Here is a 14,129-nt window from a genome sequence, read left to right as displayed (position 1 = left end):
AAGAACCACCTTATGTTAGAGGCCCAAAAAGTGGCTAAAGAGGTTACCTTATGTAGGAGTGCTAAAGTCTGGAGTTTTATTCCTTGAAGATTCTGGTATTCCTTTCCACCCAAATTGTCCATATGGTTACAGCTAAGGTAGCCTTCCATAAGATTCTTCCAGCCTTCGGCCAATATGAATCTAGGTCGTAAGAGATCAAGGCCTTGACCATTTGATAAGAAAGAGTTGTAACACTAGGCCCTAAAGTTCGAATGTAAAGTGGCAAATGATGAATAGATGAGGATTTGATTCCTCCTCGCAAAGGCACAAAGCACATCTATTGGAGATTGGGATCCCTCTCTTTTGGAGGTGGTCCACTGTGAGAGCTCTTTGGGAGCAGGTGAGCTAGTTGAAAGTTTGAACCTTGGGAGGGGCGATGGTGGACCAAACTTTCAACAATACCGAAGTGGGATTCATCGGAAGAGTGCGGGGCTGAGTTAGGCTCTTATAAAAGGAGGCTACCGAGAGTCCAGACTATAGCATCGCTTCCTTGTATAGGGATGAAATAGAAAGGTAGAGCTGTCGATAGCAATTGTAAGTGATTGATTTCCACTTCTGTTAGGTTCCTTCGAAAAGATGGGTTCCAAACTCTTCGACCTCTTGACATAACCATTTCCTCTGCAATAGAAGATTCTTTGTTTGGAGCAACTGCATAGAAGGTACGAAATACTTCTCGCAGAGGTGAGGCTCCTAGTCATAAATCTGACCAGAATCTCACTCTAGAGCCTTCTCTAGGATATAATCTTATCAATTTTTTAACTGAGAGAGAGTAGAGGTAAAAGATTTCCACGATCCTGAGGCATTATGCAACTGGCTCCTTTCTGGCACCCAAACTCCTTCGGGGATCCCATACTTATTCTGTAAGACCTGAGCCCAAAGAGAGACAAGTTGGGTGGCTAGTCACCACCACCATTTCCCTAAGAGTGTCAGATTGTGTTTTCGAAGGACCTGCATATCTAAGCCTCCCTGATGTCTAGGTAGACAAATGTTGTCCCATGCTACAAGATGAAATTTTGTCTTTTTCAGCCTGCCCTGACCAAAGAAAATTTCTCATGAGTTGGTCCAAGCGGTTTGCCACCTAGGCTGGCATATGAAAGAGGGACATGAGGTAAACCGCGGAATTTGCCAGGGTGGCTTTTATGAAGGTTGTTCTCCCTGCCATTGAGAAGAATCTACCCTTCCACCATGCCAGATATCTATCTACCTTATCTAGGACTTGGGACCATTGTCTCTTCTTGGGTATCCCCAGTCCCAGTGGAAGGCCCAGATATGTAGTAATGAGGTCCTCCACTTTACATTCCCAATTTGGGATGATCGCTCTGACTTCTCCATTCGTTAGAGCCACTCCCATCATTTTTTATTTTTCCAATTTTGACTTTAAACACAATTGCTGCTTCGAAGCACTTCAAGAATAGATTGAGGGTGTCAACTTCGCTTCGTGAGGTATCAAGGAATACCAGGGTATCATCCGCATATTGCAGATGAGACACAGTTGGATCGTGCCTAATGCTCCTGAAGCCGGAGGAGTCCTGCCTGATAAAGCCGGGAAATGGACCGACTGAAAACTTCTGCAGAGATAGCAAACAGAAAGGGAGAGAGAGGGTCTCCCTGGCGAAGTCCCCTCGAAGGCAGGAAGAAGCCTTTGGGGTTCCATTGATGAGGATTGAAAAGTGGGGATGGGAATAGCAGCCTCTCATCCACTTCTTCCAACGATCCCGGAACCCCATTCTAGCCATTGATTCCTCCAAGATTGACCAGTCAACATGGTCATAGGCTTTTTTCCAATCTATTTTGACTATGAGGCCTGGTTTTTTTGCCAAATGCCTCGAGTGGATGCGCTCATGAGCCACTAAGGCCCCCATCGAGGATCTGTCAGTCTTTGATGAAGGCAGTTTGAGAAGAAGAGATGATGGAAGGGAGGACTTGTTGAAGCCACGACTTTTGCCAAGATCTTGTAGGAGGACTTGAAAAGACTGATTGGGTGGAAGTCATTGATTTCCGCAGACCCTTCAACTTTGGGGACAAGGGCTAAGAAGGTCGTGTTAGTTGCTGTGGAAAGTTCCCCAGAGGAAGAATTCCTCGAAAATCTGATAAAGTCAAGACAAAAGGTATCCCAGAAAGCTTTAAATGGTGCAATTGGGAAGCCGTCAGGTCCAGGGGCTTTGTCTTAAGGTAGAGCATCAATAACTTGTATAATCTCTTCTTCAGTGCAAGGTCGCTCTAGCCATACAGCCTGGTCTTTGGGGAGAGTTAGGAAGAAAAGCGATGACATTCGCAGTCTGGGGCCAGATGGAGCTGTATATAGAGTCTGAAAAAACTCTATGATTGCCTGCTCGATTTCTTCTGGTTGAGTTAAGTAGTGGTTGTTGTATTTGATCATTGAGATAGTATCGTCTCTTCTGCGACAATTGGCTATCCAAGGAAAGAAAGCAGTGTTATGGTCACCGGCTTTTAACCAGTTAATTCTTGATCTCTGGAACCAGTAGACCTCTTCTTTTTTGAGGGGTAGAGAGGTATTCCAATTTTGTCCTTGATCTGAGGTCCAGCTCTGTAGCATCTTGAGGTCTAGATTCCTCGAGACGGTCAAGTTTTTGGATGGTTTCCAGAAGGGAAAATTTTATTTGGGAGAAGTTACCGAGAATGGAACGACTCCAAGTCTTGAGAGAGGCTTTGAGGAGTTGGATTTTGGTCTGGAGTATGTATCCTGCTCTAACCGTGACCAAGGAAAAAAAAGAATTCCACCAAGTCTGGATGAGAGTAGGTAAGGACTCCTCTTGGAGCCAAACTAATTCAAATCTGAAAGGACATTGTTTCATCCAAGATTGACCAGTCAACGTGGTCATAAGCGTTTTCCCAGTCTATCTTGAAAATGAGGCACAATTTTTTTGCTAATTGTCTGCAGTCAAGCACTTATGTGCCACCAAGACCCCATCCAAAATCTGCCAATCTTTGATGAAGGCGCTCTAAGAGAGAGATCACAAAAGGTTGGACCTCTTTCAATCTCGAGGCCATCACTTTGGATAGTATCTTAGGGATTGAATTGACCGAGCTGATAAGTCTGAAATCATTCAGTTCCTTTGCTTCCACTTTAGGGACAAGGGCGATGAAGGTTGCATTCATCAGACTATGCAGAATACCTCGGTGGTAGAATTTCTCAAAGAAACTAAGGAAGTGAGGCCTGAAAGTATCCCAAAACAGCTTGAAGGGCGTTATTGGAAAGCCGCCCAGGCCTGGTGCTGTGTCTTTGCCAAGGTCCGCAACGGCCTTCAGAATTTCAGCTTCAAAAAACGGACGTTCCAGCCAAATAACCCAGAGCGAAGGCGTCGTCAAGAACTGTAAATACCCCATCCTAGGTCTGGGGTCCGACAAACTAGAGTAGAGGTCTTGGTAGAAAGAAAGGATGAACGCCTCAATGTCTGGAGGTGAGGTTGATCGAGGATGGAGTTGCCCACCTTGAGAGTGGATATCATATTGTCCCGACGCCAGCAATTGGCAAATCGGTGGAAAAAGCCAGTGTTTTGGTCTCCATGGCAGAGCCATTTGACCCTAGATCCTTGGACCAATAAATTTCTTCTTTCTTGAGAGTGGAGAAGCACTCCAATTTGCGTTGGGTTCTAAGGTTTTGTCCAGCTGTAGACAGGGACTGGGTTTCTTCAAGGCTAACTCTTGGATGTTGGCCAAGTGAGAGTTTTTAAGATGAGAGAAATCTCCTGGGATGGTTCTGCTTCAGGTTTTGAAAGAAGCTTTTAGGCGTTGAATTTTAGTTTGAAGGATATACCCCGCGCTACACGAGACTAAGGGTGAGAACAACTCCCCCCACTGGGGAATAAGAGAAGACACGGATGGTTCTTCCAACCAAGAAAATTCGAACCGGAATGGTCTAGGGCCTCTCAAAGCAGGAGGATGGGCCAGTGGTCAAAAGTGGGTTTAGGAAGAGCCACGGTATTAGAGCCGAGGAAGACTTCGTCCCAAGACAGGGAGAGAAGAACCCTGTCGAGTTTGGACATAGTGGGTTGAGAGGAGTGGTCAGACCAGGTAAAAAGGCTACCCTGAAGAGGGATGTCCAGGAGTTCATTGCGAAAGATGAAGTCTGAAAAGTCTGACATTCCTTGCGAGATATTGGAGTTTGAGTTCTCTCAAACGACCACCTGGTGATATTGAAATCCCCCCCAAACTCCAAGAGCAGTGAGGGAGGGAGGCAACGAAATTGAGCTCGTCCCAGAGTGTTGGTTTGAGTGCCGTTGAGTTAGGACCATAGACAGCTGTGAATTTCCAAAGAAGTCCATCCAAGGTTCTAGAAAGGATAGCAGTAACAGAGAAATCCCCTATGAGAGAGGACACTAGGGAATGCTTTGAGGGGTCCCAGATACCTCGGAAGCACCAGATGCAGCCTGGGAAAGCCATTGGCAAGGTCTCCGTCCTCAAACCTGGCAAATGAGTTGAAGAGAGGGATCAAGTTGTTTTGTTTCCATTAAGGCTAAGATGGTAGGACTATGCTTGGCGCACATGTCCCACGTTGCATCACGTTTAAGATCTCGTCCCATACCCCGAACGTTCCATGAGATGATCTTCATAAGGAACCGAGGGGGTTGGGGATGGCCGCCAGCCAAGGGGACTTCCGAAGGTGGGGGTTGAGGATGGAGGGCTGATCTGAGACCACTGAGGGTGGTTCAATGAGGGCCCGTTTGTCATAATTAATGTTGGAGTAGAGGTTCAGGACCTCCCTGTAACCTTTGATCAACACCTTGAGTATGCTCTAAGTGTCTGCCTCGAAGAAGCGGTGAAAAAGGGGTTAGAGAGAAAAAGGTCATGGAGGAGAACAGGGTAGGGCTCCGGGGTAGAGGAAGCCGAAGAAACCGAAGGGGCAAAAGGGGTTCAGGAGGGAGGGGAGAGACCAGAGGCTCCAAAAGGGGGAAGTTAGAGGAAGAGGGTCAGCTAGCACTGGGTAAGGCGGCGTCGAAGACAGAGGATAGAGGGCAGAACGCAAAGAGGAAAGGTTGGAAGCGCAGGTGTTGAAGTGGGGGGGGGGAGGAGGAGAGGGTGCACCAAGGACTGCAGCAGGTTGGGGTTAGGCGGGAAAGGGCCAGATGGGGAGGGAAGAGGGGGGCGAGAATGTAGTGGCCGGAAAATGGAGGGGGACGTGGTAGGGGAAAGCAGCAAAGGTCTGGTAAGGGTGTGGGGTGCCGAGGTCAAAACTCTAGGAACTAGGAGTGGACCGAGAGGAGCCGTAAAAGGCTGGCAGTTGGGAAAGAGCTCAATTCTACCATGACATATAGGAGTGAAGTTAGGAGTATAATGGAGGTAGGATGCCAAAAGGGACGCTAGAACTTCTAGGTCAAGAGGGATGGGGTCAAGGGAGGGCACCACAAGGATACCAGTAGGATAGTAGGGCCACTCCATGAAAGGAGAGGAGCTTGAGGGAAGGCCAGAAGTAGCAAGTGTGGGAGGTGTTGGGGAAAGGAGGGGATTGGAGACCCCAAGGGGGGGGGGGAGGACTTAGGGCCCCCACCAGCAAGAGAAGTGGGCAAGGGAGTAGGGGCAATAGGAATCTCGAATGGCAAAGGCTCAATCAGAGGTAAGGAGGTTTGGTAGGAGGAGAGCGGAAGCCGAGACAGGGGAGGTATAGTCACCGAGAGTGGTGGTGGTGCAGGGGCTGGACAAGAGGAGGTTAGGGGAATAAGGGGGGAAGGGAGAGAGGTGTTTCGTCGAAGGGTGGTAGAGCTGGGGTAGAGAGCTGGCAGCGTAGCTAAGCCATAGACGAGCACACCAGAGAAGGGAGGATGGAGGAAAAAGGTATGGGGGGGAGAGAAGGGAAAGGAAGAGGGTAAGGTGGATGAGGGAAAATCTCGAGGAGAGCAGAAGGGGATGGTGGATAAGTGTCCCCAAAAGGGTTGAGGTTTTGAGAGGGAAAAGGTGGGAGGGGTGAATCAATCGAGGCGGATGGGTGAGAGGTTACAAGTGTCACTAGAAGGGGAGAAGAAGAAACGACGGAGTTATGGGGCCAAACTAGGGTAATTGGGCCAGAGAGCCCAAAGGCATAGAGGAGGGGTCGGGAGGCGAGAGGCGAGAGGGGATAAAAGAGGAGATGAGCTGGGGTACCAGCGTTCCGTACGAGGCAGGGAACATGGTAGTAAATGACGAGGAGGCGTGATGAGGAGGGCTTGCCATCTCATTAAATGCGAACGGCTGAAGCGAAGATGGGGGGTCATCATCAACCATAATCTCCTTGCCCGAGCAAGAGGTGGAGCCGCCACGAAGCCGAGGTACAACAGAGGTGTAGCCTCCATGAAGCTAAGCTTCGGGGGCTGTCGTAACGAAGGAGGATACAAAGCAATCCTATCAGACGACAACACATCAAGGGTAGGGTTGCCACATGGGAGATTAGTGGGCGGGGTACAAATGTGGCCAGATGAGGGGGCAACATGTCCTGCACCGTGGTCGAGGAGGTTCAGCCGGGCATGCCACATTCTCTCGACGAGTATCTAACCTGCGGTGGGTGGATGCCTTGGGTGTTGCGCAAAAGCGGGCTTGGCCCCAGCTTGTTGGTGCCACCGCCGAGGTTGATGGCGTTTTCTGGTTACCACTCTCCAGGTTGAGTGGTTTGCCTTGTGGGAGGAGGCGACGTCTACGAGAGTGAAGAAGTCAGGGGAGGGGAGGCGAGCCCTAGGACCAAGAAACCTAAATGCAAATGAACAAGTCATCCACCTCAAGCCAAAGAGAGGGAGGAATGAGACCAGGTTCCAAGGTTTTCAAGAGGAGGTAAAACAAGCCAAGGGGAAGGAACTCAAGAGATTTCCAATGTATCTCAACCAGGTGACTGCAGACTGCCGCAATTCTTCTAAAGATAATGGGGGACCAAGAATGAAGACGTAGGTTTGACACGATGACCCAGGCCCTCTGAGTCCTAAAAGAACCTATCATCGAAGACCATTCCCGAAGGATAAGCGCCCCCTTTAAAACTGAAAGAAGAGATCAAAAGAAGAGCTCGACAAGTACTCTCCTTCGATGAGAAGGTGAACAAGACGGACCCATTCGACTGGCACCGACATCCCAGGTTGGGCTCCTCCCAAACGCGCTGCCCCATTTTTTGATGGCTCTGAAGTCATCTCTCTTGAGGCGAAACGAGACCACCAGGGAAGAGCATAGTTTCGATTTGAGGGGATCTGAGACCTCGCTCGGGGTGGAGATCGTGACAAGGAGGTAGGGGGAACAGGGGCAAGGTGGAGGGGGGGGGTAACCTAGAAGGGGAAGTGTTTATAACGGGAGACGGGTTAGCAACAAACAAGGACTGAACCACTTGGACAAAGGTGGGCAGGATAGGAGCCAGCTGAACAAGCAAACCGGTGGCAGTGGGAAGAGAAGAACGAGGGGCAGCCGATACAGAAGGGTAGGAGGAGCAAGGAACTAGAACGGCGGGGTGCGAGTAGAGACTATAGATGCCACTCTAGTCTGATGGGGGCGCCACTTTCTCGGAGGTGGCCCCCTCATATCCAAAAACTCTCAATCACTCTTGGTGTTCAGAATGCCCCTATAATGCATTATACGGCCGCATTTGAGAACTATGAATATTAGTAGCAGGAGCAGTAAATTTGCATATACTATGTCAATAAATTCAAAATTTGGATTCCCAAGAATAACGTAGACAAATCATTGATAGAAAGTTAGTAGCAGTTCATTAAAAAAATCATTTAAGGATTTTGAGGCTACACATTACACACAATTCATTAGAAAATATTGCAACAGGTGCGCAGCATAACCATTTGGAGTGTAATTTCTTATAAACAAAAAAAGAAGGAAAAAAAGAGTTAAATTTCCATCGCAAATTCAAGTTTCAATCTACATATATTAAGAAACAGGTGTACAGCATCCAGATTTTCAAAATTCAAGCAACCATTTCTACGGCAGGTTTCTCTAAATTTCCATTATAAAAAGAAACATCAATGAAACTCACAAGCAACCTTCAGAATTGAGAGTGAATTCAACTAGACATGCCATCCACAAGAGAAAAACCTCAGAGTCCTCAGTCGAATATATTAACATACAATACTATCAAAAAATGCATCACACAAAATTAGTGATTGTTGGAATGATAACCATATCTAGTACCTCCAATTGAAAAATGAATAACGACAATAAAAAGGAAGTGCAAGCAATGTGATCTCCCATTTATCACACTCTTCATCAATACTCATAGGCAAGTAAAGTCAAATTCTCAAAGTCAGTTAACTAGACAGAGCAAAGGAGATAGTACAAGTATTTCAGACACAAGTACATTTCAATGAAGTATTGCATTGGTTCCTTCCACCATTCAGGAGCCAAAAAAATCATTATGGTCTATGAGGATATGTGGGTGGACCTGTCAAGAGACACAGGTTGTGAACCAGGAAAATGAAGATTTGCTCCTCCCTAAAAAAACAAAAAAGTATGAGTTGACTTCAACAAATTAATTTCCAAGAGAAGTAAAAATGCAGTAGAAAATACGCACCAGGTCATATCGTTAATCCTTTTAGAATCTACAACACAAAAAACAAAAAAAAATATACATTGCACGCTTCACATTATTTTCTCCCTTTCTTTCAAAACACATTGTCATAATCACTTAAATGAAACCTGGAGATGAAAATAAAGATAATGATAACCTGGGAGTGAATAATTTTTAATGCAACAAAACCAGGGACAGCAGTACTAGAGATCAAAATTATTATCAACAGCTAAATAAACTACAAATTCGCAAAAGATGCAACTGTAAGGGATCACACTTATTGCGTTCTGTTATTATTTTCTGAGTCTTTTTGCAGTCTAGATAGTCTACTTGGAGCAAGAAATATCTTTTTTTTTTAAGCTGTTAACTGTTGAATTGAAAAGAGGAAAAGTGTTGGAGCAAGAAATATCTTTGTATACATAGAGAAAATTCATCGATTAAAAAGTTATGTATCTTCCTAAAACGAATGAATCCCCAATATCCTTACCAATTCCAGTTTCGTAAAGCAGATTTTCTGCAATAATACTTGCTGATCTGTGGGGATTTCATCTCCTAATACATCATCATTTGTCATCACAGTATTTTCCATTTCCACTATCTGCAAACAATAATAAATTTTGAAATTAAAGACACTTCCCATAGACCATACAACAAAATAACACTGAGTTACCATTGTGCTGTGCAAAACTGCGTAAATAAATTCACCTACATGAATTTCACAATATTAACCTCTAATGACATAAGAATCATTACATTTTTAGACATGACACGATGAAATGACGAGGAAGACGGTATACGAAAAAGAAAGATGAGCAAATCAATCATCCACATCGTCCTTATGCTTCCATATGACAGTGGAGGAAAGATATGTACAAAAAAGATGCTACACATTGCACCATTCATAAAACTCTCAATTTCGCACTGCAGTATCACAGAAATAAGAAGACCATGAGAATGTGTAGCTTAAGAAAAGATATATCACATATGAGAGAGCAGAAATACAAGTGGAGCAATCCATTTAGGAGTTGCAACTATTGCAGATCTTTCAGCAACCCCAATCTGCAGAGGTTTCCATGTACTTTTGCATACATGGAAACCATTCTTATTACTCATTTAGTAAATGCTTGTTTATGCTTAAGTATATTGTTGAGCACACACAACAACAGAACAGTTTGTGAGCACACACAATAACAGAACAGTTTGTCAATCATATTACCACTTTGCAACAGTGTCTCCCAATAGAGTTGTCAATGTTAACTCCATCCCACAACGTTAGTATTGAAAAAAGCTGGTTTACCCTCCTAGAATCAAATAAGAAACCTTCCGGACTAATCATACATATAGTACTCATGTGAGTACAGGAGCAATAAAACTGATGGAGGACAAAATTATTTTTATTTTTTATTTTTATTTAATAAGAAGTGCAGATGAAACGTGCCCAACTCATAAATCGCAAATTGTTGCCCTTATTTTAGAAAGTGATGAAATAGATGTCGATAAAACCTCTAAAGACCAGAAAATTGGGTTTTCTACACGATTTTCAATAGGAGTTCAAGGACAGCCGTATTTGATAATTTTGCATTGATTCCTCAATAAACATATCAAGATCCATTTCTTGAGGAATTACTTTTATCAAGATTTCAGAAAACTGTCAAGGCACCTCTAACCGCACACCTAAACTTGGGAGCCCCATTCTGGGCGGATGTTCCTGGGCAGGTGCTCAAGCGATGCATCGGCAAGCGCCCAAGGACATGAGCCTTTTTTCGGTTTTTGACGATGCCTAAAAGGGCAAGGGGGTTTTTTTGTCCCCCAAAAAGGTTTAAATAGGTTATGGGGTTATTTTCAACCCCCTAAAGTTAAAAGAAGACTTCCATATGCCCTCAATCTTTTAGACACTTGGATATTAAACTTTTCACCTTTTTGGACTACTTTGTTGTTGGGTTTTACATTTTTATAAGTTTGTTCAAGACTTGGAGAGTGACTTGGAATCCATGTTATTATGAAATATGGATAGTTGGAGATTATTACTAATATTAGCTTATTAGACTTTTAAATTTTTAAAATTTTGCACGGTTTTGAATTTTGAACAAGTTTATTCTCAACATGCGCTAATGTCATATGTTTGTAAATAAAAAAGTATGTTATAATATTTTCAAATGCAATAAATTACAAAATTGACACAAATAGCATATGTGTATTTGGACAACATATATATGTATATTTTTTAAATTTATTTGAGCGCAAGGCCAGCCGCTTAGGCACCGCCTAGCATTTTTTGAAACCTTGATTTTTACCACAAATAATATTTGAGCCAACAACGAAGAAGGTTGAAAAAGGTGGTTTTGATGCTGAATTTATCTTAGCACACTTCAAAACTCGAGGACAATTTTTTTTCAACCAGGGGAGAATGATGTGGGCAAATTATTTTTATTCAATTTTAAAAGATGTACATTATAGTCTTAGTTTTAGGATTTATTTCCAAGGGTTTTATTTTTTTAGAAATTCTAGGGTTTTTTTTATTTATTTCATGAGTACTATTCACAAGTACCATTCACAGAGGCAAAACTATCATTACGAATTTTAAGTTTAAGTTTGGACATATGAGTCGATGTATTATACGTTTGGACACTTTTTGTACTTGGAATATTAAATTGTAAATTGTAATATATAAGAGGTGTGTGAGATCTTGAGGGTTTAATTCCACATGATTTTTAGAAAATGAAAAGGAGAAAAGCTTAGGCTTTTGAAACCATAGCTTGAATGTGGAGAAGAAACCCTAGGTTGTTTTTTAAATTATGCTTGTGTTTGCTTTGTTTCTTGCTGATAAAACTACTTCCTCGAATTTCTCTACATCAAAAACCTCAGAGAAAAATACCCCACCCTCTACTTGAATGAGGAAATGGATTCACTAGCCAGCAACTGCCGCAGGCAGAGTGCTCCATGCTTCTAGTGAATTGCATTACCCCTTACTTGTAAGCTAGTACCATGGGGTTTCTCCCCTTTAGAGACTTCCACTTTGACCAACGAAGTTCAATCAATAATTAGTACCAGCCAGCCAAGGTTAAGACTTAATCACATGCGGCCTCTCATTGCATCCTCCCTTCCTTAAATAGAAGAGTAAAGGGAGAAATTCTTAGTCCACGGAAATCACCATCTGCTATATCATATTTGTTCTGCCTCTCAGGTACCACACTCAACCTAAGATTGAAACCCAATTAATACAGTAGTAACAGTACATTACTGTCCTTACTCAAAAGCCTTATACACTTCAAAGTAAAAAAATAACATACAAAGACTACCCCTCCTTGCATTCTCCCTTCCTTAAATAGAAGAGTAAAGGGAGAAATTCTTAGTCCACGGCAATCACCATCGGCCATATCATATTTGTTCTACCTTTCAGGTACCACACTCAACCTAATATAAAACCCAATTAATACAGTGGTAACAGTACCTTACTGTCCTTACTTAAAAGCCTTATACACTTCAAAGGAAAAAAATAACATACAAAGACTACCCCTCCATTGCTCAGTAGTCCTCCAGGAAAGGCTCTCCTCACATATGCCTTTTGTGGTGCTTCGGATGCAAGGACCTCGAACTTAGGCCTCGAGAGTCATGAACACAATTCTCATTGCAGCCAGGGGAGAACGTTGAGTATTCATTATGTAAAATTAAACACATAGAAAGCCCACAACACTCTTTAACATCAAGTCCAACTAGAGACATTCAAAATCACTCTGTAAACCTAAGGAACAGTCCATCAGTCATATCTTATTGCAATAAAAACTTAAATAGTCTACAAACCAACCTAAACCTTGACCAACCTAATCAAAGAATTTTAAAAAACAAAGTGTACTGATAAAACCAATATATTCCAAGCCTTACAACACCTGTTGGCAGAGTTGTCTCCATGATGTTCCACTCATCTAGGAATCCGATTGATTAGTAATTCAACCGACGACTCTGGGCATTAAAGCAAGCCCTCCACTACAGTGAACATTGACTTGTGAATCGTGCCATTGCTCCGTGGTGTTCGCTTATGCATTGATGACTACTGAATGCGTGCTTGCAGCAATAAGCTGCCTCAATGCAACGAATCATTTTCGCACACCTCAATGTTATGAGTTTGCAACTGCTACTATCACCACACCCATGAGTTTAGAAGAATAGTTCTCTAGACGAAAAATGCCTGCGTAGTTCATGCACTACTTTAGTCCAATGAAAGTGCATGAGTACTCATCACGAAGTCCTACTACATCTAAGAGAGAAAGTCATTTCCATTCTTATATGCAATCACCTTTAATAAGATAGACATTTCATACCTAATTAACTAGACTATGGAAGATGAACTTTCTTCGCTACTATAACCTTAGTGTAGCCTTCACAATTTGAAAGATCGTTGGCATCTACAAGATTACCATCTCCAATAGACGCATAGGACTTTAGCCATTTCTATGGGGCCTGGCTGTCAATCGAAATCCAACATATAATCAGTAGAGAACCTTCATAACGTTTCATAGACTGAATTTGTCCATTTCTTAGATGACTTTTTTTGAAATCTTCAATCAAGGTCTAATGCTGGGTTTTTGAGAATCATTAGAGTAATTCCATTTCCACAATGCTGAGGAACGAGGCAAAGCTACAAAGTCACATGCTAAGCTGAAACTACGGTACGGAAACCCCATATAGGCTTTAGTCTACATTATGGAGCACAGCATCGTTAGAAGGAGAGATTGCAAATCCTTTGTGCATGCTTGCTGAGGAAAAGCAAGACATACTTAAGAATTGCACATGTTTGCTGAGGACAAGCAACTAAGTAATAAGTAGTGAATTCCTGCCGATCAAGTGCAAACAGCATTACATAATAATCAGCCCATCGCATACAGCCATATCGCAACATGAAAGCGTCCAGAAATGAAAGAAGCTCCTTTCGCTCAGCCTGTCATTCATAGAACTGGTGTGAAGGGAACCAATTGGCAATTAGAAAAGAGTTAGCGGGAAGCATGATTTACTCCCCCCCCCCTTCCCTTCCTCTGTCCTAGAGTGGCATGTGTCCATTCAAAGTAGAGGCCTTCCAGGTAGGAATGGATTTCACTTTATTTAGAGAGAAATATAGAGGCGGGATATATAGGCTCTTCAACTCATATATAAGACTTTTTTCTTTTAAACGATGGGGGCAATAGGAGTTTTGGTCTCAAAACACACTTTTTTTATATAGCAAAAGGAATAGATTTCTTAATGCCACAAGGATCAAGCTCTCATCCTTATTGAGGGCAGAATTTCAAATTGAATTGCAGGAATTAGTCTCGGCCTATCGATTATTTCCAATGCTCCAATGTTAGTTAAGTAGCGAAGACAAGCTTTATTTCCCACTTAACTTTGAATTGATTTTATCAATTCCAAACTTGTCCTTGCTCTGACACACTTTTGCAATGTTTCAAAAAGTGCCAGGTAGACCTAGGCAGCCGGGGGGGTCCAAGCCCCAACGCTTAGGCAGGCGCCAAGAACCTGGGTGGCCCAGTAGAAAGAAAAATATTAGTCTAAGTGTCTAAGTCTAACAATATAACCATATAACACATAATCCATAATCCATATTTCCATGACTGAGGAG

The 14,129-nt window shown here is 43.2% G+C and overlaps 1 protein-coding gene across 8 annotated transcripts in view; it reads right to left on the bottom strand.

Moving 5' to 3' along the window:
- The window catches only part of LOC18436476 (uncharacterized), a 108,034-nt gene that overhangs the window by 43,377 nt on the left and 50,528 nt on the right, over positions 1-14,129 (bottom strand). For 4 of the 8 annotated variants that reach the window (XM_088845825.1, XM_088845828.1, XM_088845826.1 and 1 more), the window contains 2 exons: positions 9,009-9,119; positions 8,396-8,445 (listed from right to left, as the gene is read on the bottom strand). In XM_088845825.1, coding sequence (XP_088701951.1) covers positions 8,396-8,445; positions 9,009-9,119 — 161 coding nt within the window. The remainder of the gene's footprint in view (positions 1-8,395; positions 8,446-9,008; positions 9,120-14,129) is intronic. The other 4 variants (XM_088845829.1, XM_088845832.1, XM_088845830.1 and 1 more) reach the window with 1 other exon arrangement.

The sequence above is a fragment of the Amborella trichopoda genome, chromosome 9, assembly GCF_054954075.1.
Source record: "Amborella trichopoda isolate Santa Cruz 75 chromosome 9, AtrichopodaSantaCruz75HAP2 v2.0, whole genome shotgun sequence".
Classification (NCBI taxonomy): Eukaryota; Viridiplantae; Streptophyta; class Magnoliopsida; order Amborellales; family Amborellaceae; genus Amborella; species Amborella trichopoda.
Note: the sequence above shows the minus strand (reverse complement) of the source record. Positions and strands in the feature narration are given on the sequence as shown.